Source organism: Oncorhynchus tshawytscha, linkage group LG22 (genome assembly GCF_018296145.1).
Source record: "Oncorhynchus tshawytscha isolate Ot180627B linkage group LG22, Otsh_v2.0, whole genome shotgun sequence".
Lineage (NCBI taxonomy): Eukaryota > Metazoa > Chordata > Actinopteri > Salmoniformes > Salmonidae > Oncorhynchus > Oncorhynchus tshawytscha.
Window position 1 is genome coordinate 43,565,495 of NC_056450.1, and position 17,500 is coordinate 43,582,994.

Sequence of the window (17,500 nt, forward strand, 5' to 3'; positions counted from 1 at the left end):
TATATTCCACCTCATAGTGAGCCACCCACCATCTACAGTTTCTATTCCACCTCATAGTGATCCATCTACAGTTTATATTCCACCTCATAGTGATCCATATACAGTTTATATTCCACCTCATAGTGATCCATCTACAGTTTATATTCCACCTCATAGTGATCCATCCACCATCTACAGTTTATATTCCACCTCATTGTGATCCATCTACAGTTTATATTCCAGTCCTCCACTAACAGTTTCTATTCCACCTCATAGTGATCCATCTACAGTTTCTATTCCACCTCATTGTGATCCATCTACAGTTTCTATTCCACCTCATTGTGATCCATCTACAGTTTATATTCCACCTCATAGTGATCCATCCACCATCTACAGTTTATATTCCACCTCATTGTGATCCATCTACAGTTTATATTCCACCTCATAGTGATCCATCTACAGTTTATATTCCACCTTATAGTGATCCATCTACAGTTTCTATTCCACCTCATTGTGATCCATCTACAGTTTCTATTCCACCTCATTGTGATCCATCGACAGTTTATATTCCACCTCATTGTGATCCATCTACAGTTTCTATTCCACCTCATTGTGATCCATCTACAGTTTCTATTCCACCTCATAGTGATCCATCTACAGTTTCTATTCCACCTCATTGTGATCCATCTACAGTTTATATTCCACCTCATAGTGATCCATCTACAGTTTATATTCCACCTCATAGTGATCCACCCACCATCTACAGTTTATATTCCACCTCATAGTGATCCATCTACAGTTTATATTCCACCTCATAGTGATCCATATACAGTTTATATTCCACCTCATAGTGATCCATCTACAGTTTATATTCCACCTCATAGTGATCCATCCACCATCTACAGTTTCTATTCCACCTCATTGTGATCCACCTACAGTTTCTATTCCACCTCATAGTGATCCATCTGCAGTTTATATTCCACCTCATAGTGATCCATCTACAGTTTATATTCCACCTCATAGTGATCCATCCACCATCTAGAGTTTATATTCCACCTCATTGTGATCCATCTACAGTTTCTATTCCACCTCATAGTGATCCATCTACAGTTTATATTCCACCTCATAGTGATCCATCTACAGTTTATATTCCACCTCATAGTGATTAATCCACCATCTACAGTTTCTATTCCACCTCATAGTGATCCATCTACAGTTTATATTCCACCTCATAGTTATTCATCCACCATCTACAGTTTATATTCCACCTCATAGTGATTCATTCACCATCTAGAGTTTCTATTCCACCTCATTGTGATCCATCTACAGTTTCTATTCCACCTCATAGTGATCCACCCACCATCTACAGTTTAACAAATAAATAAAACCCAAGGACATCAACAAAAAAAACATCAAATTAACAGTTTTTAATGAAGCCAGAAACGCTGAAAACAAATTCATTTTTAATGGAAAAATTAGTTTTGGGGGAAAGGCTCAGTTAATCTGATCCTGTTCATCTAAATGCAGAATAACTAATCTCAGTGACTGACAGTACAGATATTATTTCATGTTAACTAACCAATCGCAGTGAAATTAGATTAAATGTAGACATAATCAGTTTCATACATTTCATTCAGGTGAACTTTGGAGATTGGCTTGATAGCGGCGTTGACGTTGTTGGTTGGTAACAAGCTTGACATTGCACATCGTTCACTTTGGTAGCTAGCTATTTTCAGGTCAACTAAAGCTAAATGAAAGTATAAACCCCACCACCAGTGATATCTGTGAAGAAGTTATGAATGAGGTCCCAGGTGGAGGGTTCTCGTTTGAACAGTCCTTGCACTTTGAAACCCACCCCACCATGACGTATAGCAACACCCACCAAGTCAAATGGTGTAAAAAAAAGAGTGTGTCCCAACCTGGAAGAACCACCCAGCCAACCACTACTATCACCCAATGAGTACAATATTTGTTGTTGTTGAACATACGTTGAAATGATGTCTTTCCAACGTCTTGTGTTCACTGGGTAACCTATACACTACACATGTCTAAAGATGTCTTTCCAACGTCTTGTGTTCACTGGGTAACCTATACACTACACATGTCTAAAGATGTCTTTCCAACGTCTTGTGTTCACTGGGTAACCTATACACTAAGCATATCTAAAGATGTCTTTCCAACGTCTTGTGTTCACTGGGTAACCTATACGCTGCACGTGCTGCTACTTCAGATCCCTCAGTTACTGTAACCTTTGTCACCGACCTAGAGGGAAATCAATGTACTTCAACAGGAGTGCATTTATTTCACCTTACCAAGTTATCTTATTATTTCCAACACTCAAGCAGGGAAACGAAGTGTTCTTGCATGAGTGAACATAGTCTGTCTGCCAAAACAATTCAGAGAATAACGAGGTTTACGAGGTATGAATGGCCTGTTATTAGAATGACAACAGACTGTTGCTTATCATAATAGACTATCACAACAGGGATGATAGTGGTGTGTGTGTGTGTGGGGGGGGGGTGTAGGAGTATGTCAATCAATAACTGATTGTTACCAATACCAATTTAGTAACTGGAGTACCCGCCCACTGGACGCACACACTGGTTGAATCAACGTTGTTTCCACGTTATTTCAATTAAATTACGTTGAACCAACGTGAAATAGAAGATGAATTGACGTATGTTGCCAGTGGGAGAAAACTTAACTGGAAAATGCTCTATCTTTATAAGAAAGTGCTTGACTTAACCTATAACCTATAGGCTAACCTACTATCTGTGTTAGCAAATAGGATGCTACTCACGTATCCCGCGCAGCGGTGGTTGTGGACTTGGCATGCCGCTGCTGATGTGGTAGGAGAAGCGCATTGTTTTGAACTGTCTGGAGAAGGAAACCGTACTGGTACTCCTACTGGCTGCTGTCTCCGGGACCATCGGCGGGCTGAAGCTCGTCACTAAAGCGCTCTTCGGCCGGTTCAACTGCATACCTGCTTGGTCACAGTTTACACAGGCATAGCATAGCCTACACAGGATACGATGCGGGTTATCTCACAAAAAAAGTAAATCAGATTAGATTCCAGGGTTATTGAGTTAAATCCTTAAAAATCCGGATCTTCTGAGTGCGGGGTGTCATGTAGGGCGACCACCGGGCGCTCGAGCGAGCAGCCTGTCCCGGGGACTGTGCGTTGATTCGAGTCGTTGTCCTGTGCCAGACCCCCAGTAGAATGGGTCTCCAATCTTTCATCCACCAAAATGCAGTCCTCCTGGGTGAGCTGTACAGTACGAGTGGAAACCCGAACAAAATCTTTACCAACAACGGAAAAAAGCCATCAAATAGATATTGATTTTATTTGTCTTAACTCGAACCGATGTCAACATATTATTGATTTATTTCACGGCAAAATACAATGAAAATGAATTTAGGTTGCAAGCCACAAGGATACCGATTATGGCAATTGTTGCAATAAAAATAGAATAAGGCCTCATTGTTGCGTCCAATAACGGCTCGCTGCATCTCTCTCAAAATCAGACATTCTTTGTGAGAAGAGGTCGACTACAGAGTATCTTCTTTAAGACTATTCAAATAGGTTACCAGAAAACTAACGGCAAACTACAGCTGACATTTCGATAAAAGTCCCATGCCCATTCTGGAATAAACAAAAGTTTTCCTCCGTTCGACCAGCTCTTGAAAAAGAAACGTTAAAAAAAAGACAATGCGAAAAACCAAAAGTGATTGAAATATTATACACATTATAAAAGTCACTGCTCGTCTCAGCTCACATCGTTCCTTCTGTATCTGTCTGCCACATTTTTTCCTCCGTCCCGATTTCCACTGGAAACGCGAATCCAAAATATGCAACCTCAGCTTCTTCTTCAACTACATTCAAACCGCGTCATCAAAGTTCTGTATACTCGTCATTCCAACATTAATTGAATCCTTGGATGTATATTGGGTGCATCACTTTGTCATCAATTTCGCCTTTATGATCCCCCGCGGGCTAGTTCTTTTCCCCATTCTTTGAAACTTCCGACAACGCCATCAAACTGCAACTCCTTGAATTTGTGAACTTAACCCCCTCCTTCTCTTCTCTCCTCTCCTTCTGTCTTCCTCTCTCTCTTTCCCTGCTCCTGTGTGCGTTATTCTGTCGACATATGAAACCAGTCTCAACCCCCCTAATCCGCCATCTCTCTAAAGCAAAATGTTGAGATGATTCCTCGTTTTTTTCCCGTTTTTTCTCTCTCCAAAAGTCAACATTTGTTACTGGCTTCCGTTGTTTGACTACTAGTCCTAACTGTTTTGAATACATATAGCCTAATAAACAATAAATATAGTTTCAACAGAACCTAAAGGAGAATATGAAGTGGGGGTAGTGAGAGGAGAGGAGGGGCGACTGCCTGATCCAGTCTGACCCAGTTAGCAGTCACTTGGCCCAGTGGACAGGGTCAGTGTGCTGAGTTCCTCCACACTACTGACTGGACCTAGATCCGAATAGAACAGTTATTATTCACTAGTTTAAATTATAGTAAACGAAACGGAATAGAATAGAATATACACTCAGTGGCCAGATTATTAGGTACACCCATCTAGTACTGGGTCGGACAACCTTTGCCCCCAGAACAGCCGGAATTCTCCGGGGAATGGAACCGTTGCTCAATTGGTATCAATGGACCTAACATGTGTCAGGAAAGCATTCTCCACACCGTTACACCACCAACCTGGACCGTTGACACCAGGCAGGATGGGGCCATGGGCTCTGCCATCAGCATGAACGCAACAGGAACCGAGATTCGTCGGACCAGGTCATGTTTTTCCATTCCTCAGTTGTCCAGCGTTGGTGATGGCGTGCCCACTGGAGTCTCTTCTTTTTGTTTGTAGCTGGTAGGAGTGGAACCAGGTGTGGTCATCTGCTGCAATAGCCCATCCGTAACAAATAAAAGAAAATGTTATTGGTCACACACACATTTTTTTTGCAGATGTTATTGCGGGTGTAGCGAAGTGCTTAGACCGATGACTTGTGCGTTACGAGACGCCGTTCTGCACCATTATGTGCCAGATTCTTTTTGCCCACCTGTTAGCTTGCACCATTTCTCCTTGGATCTCTCATCAACCAGCTGTTTCCTCCCACAGGACTGCCGATGACAGGAGGTTGTTTGTCGCACCGTTCTCAGTAAAACCTGGACACGGTCGTGAGTGAAAAGGCCAGGAGGGCGTCCGTTCTGGAACCGGCTCGCCTGGCACCGATGATCATGCCACGCTCAAAGTCACTCAGGTCACTCGTTTTGCCCATTCTAACGTCCAATCGAACAGTAACTGAATGCCTGTCTGCCTGCTTTTTATACACTGTTAAAATAGATAGAAAGACTCAAACCAGGAACATTAGTGCACCTAAACTGAGATCTGGTGTTTGAATGTAAACCCAATGGACGTGTACTGAAACACTGAATGGATTTCCAAACAGAATAGAAGTACTGAAACACTGAATGGATTTCCAAACAGAATAGAAGTACTGAAACACTGAATGGATTTCCAAACAGAATGGAAGTGCTGAAACACTGAATGGATTTCCAAACAGAATAGAAGTACTGAAACACAGAATAGAAGTACTGAAACACTGAATGGATTTCCAAACAGAATAGAAGTACTGAAACACTGAATGGATTTCCAAACAGAATAGAAGTACTGAAACACTGAAATTTCCAAACAGAGAAGTACTGAAACACTGAATGGATTTCCAAACAGAATAGAAGTACTGAAACACTGAATGGATTTCCAAACACTGAAACACTGAATTGCTGAAACACTGAATGGATTTCCAAACAGAATAGAAGTACTGAAACACTGAATGGATTTCCAAACAGAATTCCAAACAGAAATCCAAACAGAAGTACTGAAACACTGAATGGATTTCCAAACAGAATAGAAGTACTGAAACACTGAATGGATTTCCAAACAGAATAGAAGTACTGAAACACTGAATGGATTTCCAAACAGAATAGAAGTACTGAAACACTGAATGGATTTCCAAACAGAATAGAAGTACTGAAACACTGAATGGATTTCCAAACAGAATAGAAGTACTGAAACACTGAATGGATTTCCAAACAGAATGGAAGTGCTGAAACACTGAATGGATTTCCAAACAGAATAGAAGTACTGAAACACTGAAAGCGGTTCTTCATTGTGAATCATTGTGTTTATAAAACAACCTTTGTTTGTGTTTCAATGTAAAAGGCAGCGTCCAAACACAACATGTTTTGACAGACTGTATCTCTCATACAATTGTTTTTTTTTGTTTTTTGATCTGTTATTTTACCAGGTAAGTTGACTGAGAACACGTTCTCATTTGCAGCAACGACCTGGGGAATAGTTACAGGGGAGAGGAGGGGGATGAATGAGCCAAAACTAAACTAGGGATTATTAGGTGACCATGATGGTTTGAGGGCCAGATTGGGAATTTAGCCAGGACACCAGGGTTAACACCCCTACTCTTACGATAAGTACCATGGGATCTTTAATGACCTCGGAGAGTCAGGACACCCGTTCAAAATACAGCACCCAACACAGTGTCCCCAATCACTGCAAAGGGGAATTGGGATATTTTATTATTTTTAGACCAGAGGAAAGAGTGCCTCCTACTGGCCCTCCAACACCACTTCTAGCAGCATCTGGTCTCCCATCCAGGAACTGACCAGGACCAACCCTGCTTAGCTTCAGAAGCAAGCCAGCAGTGGTATGCATGGTGGTATGCTGCTGACCAGGACCAACCCTGCTTAACTTCAGAAGCAAGCCAGCAGTGGTATACAGGGTGGTATGCATGGTGGTATGCATGGTGGTATGCAGGGTGGTATGCAGGGTGGTATGCATGGTGGTATGCAGGGTGGTATGCATGGTGGTATGCAGGGTGGTATGCAGGGTGGTATGCAGGGTGGTATGCATGGTGGTATGCTGCTGGCAGCAATCAAATGGTTTTAAATATCAAATCTTTATAGCATAAATATTGATTGATGATGATTTCAGTCAATATTTTGATGAACATTTTAAAGAAGCCACTGGGAATGAAATACCTTTTCCTAGGGTAGGCTTAGGCACTAATTATAAACTACAGTTACCAGGCTCATTATGCGATTAAAAATAATGATACAATCTAAATGTTTAGGGATATGTACATTGTAGCAGTGGTAATGTGTACAAAGTGAGCCTTCATCACTGGTATTCATGTGAGGTAGGTGGATGTAAGGCCAGGTCTCCTACTTGTCAAATGACTGCCTTAATACACTCAGCCAATCTTTCGGGACTAGACTGTTGTGCTGATCCCGATTTTGTTACACTGAGCACATGTTTAGGCAGATTAGAAACAGGAGGAGACTGATTAGAAACAGGAGGAGACTGATTAGAAACAGGAGGAGACTGATTAGAAACAGGAGGAGACAGAAAAGTATTACAAACAGGAGGAGACAGATTAGAAACAGGAGGAGCGGGATTAGAAAAGGATTAGAAACAAAAGGAGACCGATTACAAACAGGAGTAGACAGATTACAAACAGGAGGAGACAGATTAGAAAAGGATTAGAAACAGGAGGAGACAGATTACAAACAGGAGGAGACCGATTACAAACAGGAGGAGACAGATTAGAAAAGGATTACAAACAGGAGGAGACCGATTACAAACAGGAGACAGATTAGAAAAGGATTAGAAACAGGAGGAGACAGACTTGAAACAGAAGGAGTCAGATTAGAAACAAGAGGAGTCAGATTAGAAACAGAAGGAGACAGATTGGAAACAGGAGGAGACAGATTAGAAACGGGAGTAGCGGGATTAGAAAAGGATTAGAAACAAAAGGAGACCGATTACAAACAGGAGTAGACAGATTACAAACAGGAGGAGACAGATTAGAAAAGGATTAGAAACAGGAGGAGACAGATTAGAAACAGGAGACAGACTTTTCTCCTACCATATGAATTGTGTTATAGTCTCCTACATTATTTTAACATTCCTACAAACGACAAAGTGTTTTCTGTCCAATGCTACCAATTCTATGCATATCCTGGCTTCTGGGCCTGAGTCACAAGCAGTTTACTTTGGGTACGTCAGTCAGGGGGAAATTCTGAAAAAGGACCCTAGCCCTAAAATAGCCAATATGCTGTGATAATGTATTAGGCCTACTGCCCAAACCTCATTCCTACCAAACTGTTTGTTTGAGGTTAAGGTAAAAAAAAAAAAAAACTATTTGAGCAATAGATCTCAGCATTCCTTTTGACTGAGAAAGTGATCTTGACTCAGAAAGGGTTGGTGACCACTGGGCTACACTGTTATCGTAACCTGATCTAGTGCTGGACTACCACACCACATGTTATTGCATCCCACTTCTGACATTCATATTGTTATCTTGTTGCTAAATTTGCATAGCTTATTCATGTATTTGCTTTTTGCATATTGATATTGATATGTTTAATAATTGTATCCATATTGCAATTTCTTAATATTATAGCATTTGAGAACTTAATTATGGACTCATGTACTATCATTATTGCTTGTTGTCATCATTTGCTATCTCTGTCTCCCTGTAGAAAAACATACAGTACATACTACATTACCCACCAGTTGGCCAATCCTAACCACAGTCAATCAGGACAAGAATGACATACTAATGCCAACTGAACTGTCAATCATATCATCTAACCCAACTGTACTGTGATTTAATTCAGCTGAACAACCTTCCATGTCATCATCTGAATATAAAGACTCAGGTCAGGACATTATGGACGATTGGTGGATCGCATTGAGCCTTGGGCTGAAGTGCTACTGCTAACATTAGCAGCCATTGCCTGTATTTTTGTCTATGAATGAAGAAATAATGTCTAATTTCTTTACATTTTGAAGAATATTGATAAACACAGATCTTTGAACTGTCTTCATCAATATCAAAATGTTTAAGAACTCTTCATGTTTTGTCATTTGATAATTAGCAAATAACAACATGAATTGTTATCCTGGACATATGTATGAATTAGTATTTTCACAACTTTATTTTCTCATGCCGTTTGTTTGTACATTTGACCGTTTTGAAATGACTGATGAGGACTTTACATACACACCAGACATAACGGGACCCATGTCATCCAAAAAGTGGACTCCAGTTTGCCAAAAAAATCACCTGGAAACACCTCGATGGTCATCAAGACTCTTGAAAGAATGTTCTATGGACAGATGAGTGAAAAGTACAACTTCTTGGACGAGATGGGTCCCATTATGTCTGGCGAAAACCGAACACTGCATTCCACAGTAATAACCTTACACCAACGGTCCAGCATGGTGGTGGTAGTGTGATGGTTTGGGGTCAGCATGGTGGTGGTGGGAGTGTGATGGTTTGGGGTCCAGCATGGTGGTGGTAGTGTGATGGTTTGGGGTCAGCATGGTGGTGGTGGTAGTGTGATGGTTTGGGGTCAGCATGGTGGTGGTAGTGTGATGGTTTGGGGTCAGCATGGTGGTGGTGGTAGTGTGATGGTTTGGGGTCAGCATGGTGGTGGTGGTAGTGTGATGGTTTGGGGTCAGCATGGTGGTGGTGGTAGTGTGATGGTTTGGGGTCAGTGTGATGGTGGCATGGTGGTGGTAGTGTGATGGTTTGGGGTCAGCATGGTGGTGGTAGTGTGATGGTTTGGGGTCAGCATGGTGGTGGTAGTGTGATGGTTTGGGGTCAGCATGGTGGTGGTAGTGTGATGGTTTGGGGTCAGCATGGTGGTGGTAGTGTGATGGTTTGGGGTCCAGCATGGTGGTGGTAGTGTGATGGTTTGGGGTCAGCATGGTGGTGGTAGTGTGATGGTTTGGGGTCAGCATGGTGGTGGTAGTGTGATGGTTTGGGGTCCAGCATGGTGGTGGTAGTGTGATGGTTTGGGGTCAGCATGGTGGTGGTAGTGTGATGGTTTGGGGTCAGCATGGTGGTGGTAGTGTGATGGTTTGGGGTCAGCATGGTGGTGGTAGTGTGATGGTTTGGGGTCAGCATGGTGGTGGTAGTGTGATGGTTTGGGGTCAGCATGGTGGTGGTAGTGTGATGGTTTGGGGTCCAGCATGGTGGTGGTAGTGTGATGGTTTGTGGGTTCAGCATGGTGGTGGTAGTGTGATGGTTTGGGGTCAGCATGGTGGTGGTAGTGTGATGGTTTGGGGTCCAGCATGGTGGTGGTAGTGTGATGGTTTGGGGTCCAGAATGGTGGTGGTAGTGTGATGGTTTGGGGTCCAGCATGGTGGTGGTAGTGTGATGGTTTGGGGTCCAGCATGGTGGTGGTAGTGTGATGGTTTGGGGTCCAGCATGGTGGTGGTAGTGTGATGGTTTGGGGTCAGCATGGTGGTGGTAGTGTGATGGTTTGGGGTCCAGCATGGTGGTGGTAGTGTGATGGTTTGGGGTCCAGCATGGTGGTGGTGGTTTGGGGTCAGCATGGTGGTGGTAGTGTGATGGTTTGGGGTCCAGCATGGTGGTGGTGAGTTTGTGATGGTTTGGGGTCAGCATGGTGGTGGTAGTGTGATGGTTTGGGGTCCAGCATGGTGGTGGTGTGATGGTTTGGGGTGATGGTGGTTTGGGGTCCAGCATGGTGGTGGTAGTGTGATGGTTTGGGGTCCAGCATGGTGGTGGTAGTGTGATGGTTTGGGGTCAGCATGGTGGTGGTAGTGTGATGGTTTGGGGTCAGCATGGTGGTGGTAGTGTGATGTTTTGGGGTCCAGTATGGTGGTGGTGGTGTGATGGTTTTGGGTCCAGTATGGTGGTGGTGGTGTGATGGTTTGGGGTCAGCATGGTGGTGGTAGTGTGATGGTTTGGGGTCAGCATGGTGGTGGTAGTGTGATGGTTTGGGGTCCAGTATGGTGGTGGTGGTGTGATGGTTTGGGGTCCAGCATGGTGGTGGTAGTGTGATGGTTTGGGGTCCAGCATGGTGGTGGTAGTGGTGGTGGTCAGCATGGTGGTGGAGTGGATGGTTTGGGGTCAGCATGGTGGTGGTAGTGTGATGGTTTGGGGTCCAGTATGGTGGTGGTGGTGTGATGGTTTGGGGTCCAGCATGGTGGTGGTAGTGTGATGGTTTGGGGTCCAGCATGGTGGTGGTAGTGGATGGTTTGGGGTCAGCATGGTGGTGGTAGTGTGATGGTTTGGGGTCAGCATGGTGGTGGTAGTGTGATGGTTTGGGGGTCAGCATGGCATGGTGGTTTGGTCAGCATGGTGGTGTGATGGTTTGGGGTCCAGCATGGTGGTGGTAGTGTGATGGTTTGGGGTCCAGCATGGTGGTGGTAGTGTGATGGTTTGGGGTCCAGCATGGTGGTGGTAGTGTGATGGTTTGGGGCAGCATGGTGGTGGTAGTGTGATGGTTTGGGGTCCAGCATGGTGGTGGTAGTGTGATGGTTTGGGGTCCAGCATGGTGGTGGTAGTGTGATGGTGGGGGCATGGTGGTTGGGGTCAGCATGGTGGTGGTAGTGTGATGGTTTGGGGTCAGCATGGTGGTGGTAGTGTGATGGTTTGGGTCCAGCATGGATGGTGGGGGCAGTGTGATGGTTTGGGGTCCAGCATGGTGGTGGTAGTGTGATGGTTTGGGGTCAGCATGGTGGTGGTAGTGTGATGGTTTGGGGTCCAGCATGGTGGTGGTAGTGTGATGGTTTGGGGTCCAGCATGGTGGTGGTAGTGTGATGGTTTGGGGTCCAGCATGGTGGTGGTAGTGTGATGGTTTGGGGTCCAGCATGGTGGTGGTAGTGTGATGGTTTGGGGTCAGCATGGTGGTGGTAGTGTGATGGTTTGGGGTCCAGCATGGTGGTGGTAGTGTGATGGTTTGGGGTCCAGCATGGTGGTGGTAGGTGGCATGGTTTGGGGTCAGCATGGTGGTGGTCCAGCAGTGTGATGGTTTGGGGTCCAGCATGGTGGTGGTAGTGTGATGGTTTGGGGTCAGCATGGTGGTGGTAGTGTGATGGTTTGGGGTCCAGCATGGTGGTGGTAGTGTGATGGTTTGGGGTCCAGCATGGTGGTGGTAGTGTGATGGTTTGGGGTCCAGCATGGTGGTGGTAGTGGTGGTGGGGTCAGCATGGTGGTGGTAGTGTGATGGTTTGGGGTCAGCATGGTGGTGGTGATGGTTTGGGGTCAGCATGGTGGTGGTAGTGTGATGGTTTGGTCCAGCATGGTGGTCCAGCATGGTGGTGGTAGTGTGATGGTTTGGGGTCCAGCATGGTGGTGGTAGTGTGATGGTTTGGGGTCAGCATGGTGGTGGTAGTGTGATGGTTTGGGGTCAGCATGGTGGTGGTAGTGTGATGGTTTGGGGTCAGCATGGTGGTGGTAGTGTGATGGTTTGGGGTCCAGCATGGTGGTGGTAGTGTGATGGTTTGGGGTCCAGCATGGTGGTGGTAGTGTGATGGTTTGGGGTCAGCATGGTGGTGGTAGTGTGATGGTTTGGGGTCAGCATGGTGGTGGTGGTGATGGTGTGATGGTGGTGGTAGTTGATGGTTTGGGGTCAGCATGGTGGTGGTAGTGTGATGGTTTGGGGTCAGCATGGTGGTGGTAGTGTGATGGTTTGGGGTCAGCATGGTGGTGGTAGTGTGATGGTTTGGGGTCCAGCATGGTGGTGGTAGTGTGATGGTTTGGGGTCCAGCCAGCATGGTGGTGGTAGTGTGATGGTTTGGGGTCAGCATGGTGGTGGTAGTGTGATGGTTTGGGGTCAGCATGGTGGTGGTCAGCATGTGATGGTTTGATGGGTCCAGCATGGTGGTGGTAGTGTGATGGTTTGGGGTCAGCATGGTGGTGGTAGTGTGATGGTTTGGGGTCCAGCATGGTGGTGGTAGTGTGATGGTTTGGGGTCCAGCATGGTGGTGGTAGTGTGATGGTTTGGGGTCAGCATGGTGGTGGTAGTGTGATGGTTTGGGGTCCAGCATGGTGGTGGTAGTGTGATGGTTTGGGGTCCAGCATGGTGGTGGTAGTGTGATGGTTTGGGGTCAGCATGGTGGTGGTAGTGTGATGGTTTGGGGTCCAGCATGGTGGTGGTAGTGGTCAGCAGTGTGATGGTTTGGGGTCCAGCATGGTGGTGGTAGTGTGATGGTTTGGGGTCAGCATGGTGGTGGTAGTGTGATGGTTTGGGGTCCAGCATGGTGGTGGTAGTGTGATGGGTTTGGGGTCCAGCATGGTGGTGGTGGTGTGATGTTTTGGGGTCCAGCATGGTGGTGGTAGTGTGATGGTTTGGGGTCAGCATGGTGGTGGTAGTGTGATGGTTTGGGGTCAGCATGGTGGTGGTAGTGTGATGGTTTGGGGTTTGGTGGGTCAGCATGGTGGTGGTAGTGTGATGGTTTGGGGTCCAGCATGGTGGTGGTAGTGTGATGGTTTGGGGTCCAGAATGATGGTGGTAGTGTGATGGTTTGGGGTGATGGTGGTTAGTGTGATGGTTTGGGGTCCAGCATGGTGGTGGTAGTGTGATGGTTTGGGGTCCAGCATGGTGGTGGTAGTGTGATGGTTTGGGGGTGATGGTTTGGGGTCAGCATGGTGGTGGTAGTGTGATGGTTTGGGGTCCAGCATGGTGGTGGTAGTGTGATGGTTTGGGGTCCAGCATGGTGGTGGTCAGCATGGTGGTGGTAGTGTGATGGTTTGGGGTCAGCATGGTGGTGGTAGTGTGATGGTTTGGGGTCCAGCATGGTGGTGGTAGTGTGATGGTTTGGGGTCAGCATGGTGGTGGTAGTGTGATGGTTTGGGGTCCAGCATGGTGGTGGTAGTGTGATGGTTTGGGGTCCAGCATGGCATGGGTGGTAGTGTGATGGTTTGGGGTCAGCATGGTGGTGGTAGTGTGATGGTTTGGGGTCAGCATGGTGGTGGTAGTGTGATGGTTTGTCAGTTTGGGGTGGGGTCCAGCATGGTGGTGGTAGTGTGATGGTTTGGGGTCCAGCATGGTGGTGGTAGTGTGATGGTTTGGGGTCCAGCATGGTGGTGGTAGTGTGATGGTTTGGGGTCCATGGTGGTGGCATGGTGGTGGTGGTAGTGTGATGGTTTGGGGTCAGCATGGTGGTGGTAGTGTGATGGTTTGGGGTCAGCATGGTGGTGGTAGTGTGATGGTTTGGGGTCAGCATGGTGGTGGTAGTGTGATGGTTTGGGGTCCAGCATGGTGGTGGTAGTGTGATGGTTTGGGGTCAGCATGGTGGTGGTGGTAGTGTGATGGTTTGGGGTCCAGCATGGTGGTGGTAGTGTGATGGTTTGGGGTCAGCATGGTGGTGGTAGTGTGATGGTTTGGGGTCAGCATGGTGGTGGTAGTGTGATGGTTTGGGGTCAGCATGGTGGTGGTAGTGTGATGGTTTGGGGTCCAGCATGGTGGTGGTAGTGTGATGGTTTGGGGTCCAGCATGGTGGTGGTAGTGTGATGGTTTGGGGTCAGCATGGTGGTGGTAGTGTGATGGTTTGGGGTCAGCATGGTGGTGGTAGTGTGATGGTTTGGGGTCAGCATGGTGGTGGTAGTGTGATGGTTTGGGGTCAGCATGGTGGGGGTCCAGCATGGTGGTGGTAGTGTGATGGTTTGGGGTCCAGCATGGTGGTGGTAGTGTGATGGTTTGATGGTTTGGGGTTTCCAGATGGATGGTGGTGGTAGTGTGATGGTTTGGGGTCAGCATGGTGGTGGTAGTGTGATGGTTTGGGGTCCAGCATGGTGGTGGTAGTGTGATGGTTTGGGGTCCAGCATGGTGGTGGTAGTGTGATGGTTTGGGGTCCAGCATGGTAGTGTGATGGTTTGGGGTCAGCATGGTGGTGGTAGTGTTGGGGGTCAGCATGGTGGTGGTAGTGTGATGGTTTGGGGTCCAGCATGGTGGTGGTAGTGTGATGGTTTGGGGTCCAGCATGGTGGTGGTAGTGTGATGGTTTGGGGTCAGCATGGTGTGTGATGGTTTGGGGTCCAGCATGGTGGTGGTAGTGTGATGGTTTGGGGTCCAGCATGGTGGTGGTAGTGTGATGGTTTGGGGTCCAGCATGGTGGTGGTAGTGTGATGGTTTGGGGTCCAGCATGGTGGTGGTAGTGTGATGGTTTGGGGTCCAGCATGGTGGTGGTAGTGTGATGGTTTGGGGTCCAGCATGGTGGTGGTAGTGTGATGGTTTGGGGGGTCAGCATGGTGGTGGTAGTGTGATGGTTTGGGGTCCAGCATGGTGGTGGTAGTGTGATGGTTTGGGGTCCAGCATGGTGGTGGTGTGATGGTTTGGGGTCCAGCATGGTGGTGGTAGTGTGATGGTTGGTTGTGCATGGTGGTGGTAGTGTGATGGTTTGGGGTCCAGCATGGTGGTGGTAGTGTGATGGTTTGTCCAGCATGGTGGTGGTAGTGTGATGGTTTGGGGTCAGCAGCATGGTGGTGGTAGTGTGATGGTTTTGGGGTCAGCATGGTGGTGGTAGTGTGATGGTTTGGGGTCCAGCATGGTGGTGGTAGTGTGATGGTTTGGGGTCCAGCATGGTGGTGGTAGTGTGATGGTTTGGGGTCAGCATGGTGGTGGTAGTGTGATGGTTTGGGGTCAGCATGGTGGTGGTAGTGTGATGGTTTGGGGTCCAGCATGGTGGTGGTAGTGTGATGGTTTGGGGTCCAGCATGGTGGTGGTAGTGTGATGGTTTGGGGTCCAGCATGGTGGTGGTAGTGGTTTGATGGTTTGGGGTCAGCATGGTGGTGGTAGTGTGATGGTTTGGGGTCCAGCATGGTGGTGGTAGTGTGATGGTTTGGGGTCCAGCATGGTGGTGGTAGTGTGATGGTTTGGGGTCAGCAGCATGGTGGTGGTAGTGTGATGGTTTGGGGTCCAGCATGGTGGTGGTAGTGTGATGGTTTGGGGTCCAGCATGGTGGTCAGCATGGTGTGATGGTTTGGGGTCCAGCATGGTGGTGGTAGTGTGATGGTTTGGGGTCAGCATGGTGGTGGTAGTGTGATGGTTTGGGGTCCAGCATGGTGGGGGTAGTGTGATGGTTTGGGGTCCAGCATGGTGGTGGTAGTGTGATGGTTTGGGGTCAGCATGGTGGTGGTAGTGTGATGGTTTGGGGTCCAGCATGGTGGTGGTAGTGTGATGGTTTGGGGTCCAGCATGGTGGTGGTAGTGTGATGGTTTGGGGTCCAGCATGGTGGTGGTAGTGTGATGGTTTGGGGTCAGCATGGTGGTGGTAGTGTGATGGTTTGGGGTCCAGCATGGTGGTGGTGGTGGTGGTAGTGTGATGGTTTGGGGTCCAGCATGGTGGTGGTAGTGTGATGGTTTGGGGTCAGCATGGTGGTGGTAGTGTGATGGTTTGGGGTCCAGCATGGTGGTGGTCAGTGGTGGATGGTTTGGGGTCCAGCATGGTGGTGGTAGTGTGATGGTTTGGGGTCCAGCATGGTGGTGGTAGTGTGATGGTTTGGGGTCCAGCATGGTGGTGGTAGTGTGATGGTTTGGGGTCAGCATGATGGTGGTAGTGTGATGGTTTGGGGTCAGCATGGTGGTGGTAGTGTGATGGTTTGGGGTCCAGCATGGTGGTGGTAGTGTGATGGTGGGGCAGCATGGTGGTGGTTTGATGGGTGGGGTCCAGCATGGTGGTGGTAGTGTGATGGTTTGGGGTCCAGCATGGTGGTGGTAGTGTGATGGTTTGGGGTCCAGCATGGTGGTGGTAGTGTGATGGTTTGGGGTCCAGCATGGTGGTGGTAGTGTGATGGTTTGGGGTCCAGCATGGTGGTGGTAGTGTGATGGTTTGGGGTCAGCATGGTGGTGGTAGTGTGATGGTTTGGGGTCCAGCATGGTGGTGGTAGTGTGATGGTTTGGGGTCCAGCATGGTGGTGGTAGTGTGATGGTTTGGGGTCAGCATGATGGTGGTAGTGTGATGGTATGGGGTCAGCATGGTGGTGGTAGTGTGATGGCTTGGGGTCCAGCATGGTGGTGGTAGTGTGGTGGCAGTGTGATGGTTTGGGGTCAGCATGGTGGTGGTAGTGTGATGGTTTGGGGTCCAGCGTGGTGGTGGTAGTGTGATGGTTTGGGGTCCAGCATGGTGGTGGTAGTGTGATCGTTTGGGGTCCAACGTGGTGGTGGTAGTGTGATGGTTTGGGGTCAGCATGGTGGTGGTAGTGTGATGGTTTGGGGTCAGCGTGGTGGTGGTAGTGTGATGGTTTGGGGTCCAGCATGGTGGTGGTAGTGTGATCGTTTGGGGTCCAACGTGGTGGTGGTAGTGTGATGGTTTGGGGTCAGCATGGTGGTGGTAGTGTGATGGTTTGGGGTCAGCGTGGTGGTGGTAGTGTGATGGCTTCGGGTCAGCATGGTGGTGGTAGTGTGATGGTTTGGGGTCCAGCATGGTGGTGGTAGTGTGATGGCTTGGGGTCCAGCATGGTGGTGGTAGTGTGATCGTTTGGGGTCCAGCATGGTGCTGGTTGTGTGATGGTTTGGGGATGCTTCGCTGCCTCAGGACCTGTACGACTTGCCTTAATAGAAGGAACCATGAATTGTGCTCTGTATCAGATAATTCTACAGGAGAATGTCAGGCCAACCGTCTGTGAGCTGAGGCACAGCTGGGTCATGCAGACAGACAATGATCCAAAACACACAATCAAGT

The 17,500-nt window shown here is 47.7% G+C and overlaps 1 protein-coding gene across 1 annotated transcript in view; it reads right to left on the reverse strand.

The window, feature by feature from the left end:
* LOC112241444 (FYVE, RhoGEF and PH domain-containing protein 1) overlaps positions 1-4,212 on the reverse strand; it is a 161,868-nt gene extending 157,656 nt beyond the window's left edge. The window contains exon 1 of the mRNA XM_042304320.1: positions 2,780-4,212. Coding sequence (XP_042160254.1) covers positions 2,780-2,960 — 181 coding nt within the window. The 5' untranslated portion in view covers positions 2,961-4,212. The remainder of the gene's footprint in view (positions 1-2,779) is intronic.
* Positions 4,213-17,500: the final 13,288 nt, after the last annotated feature.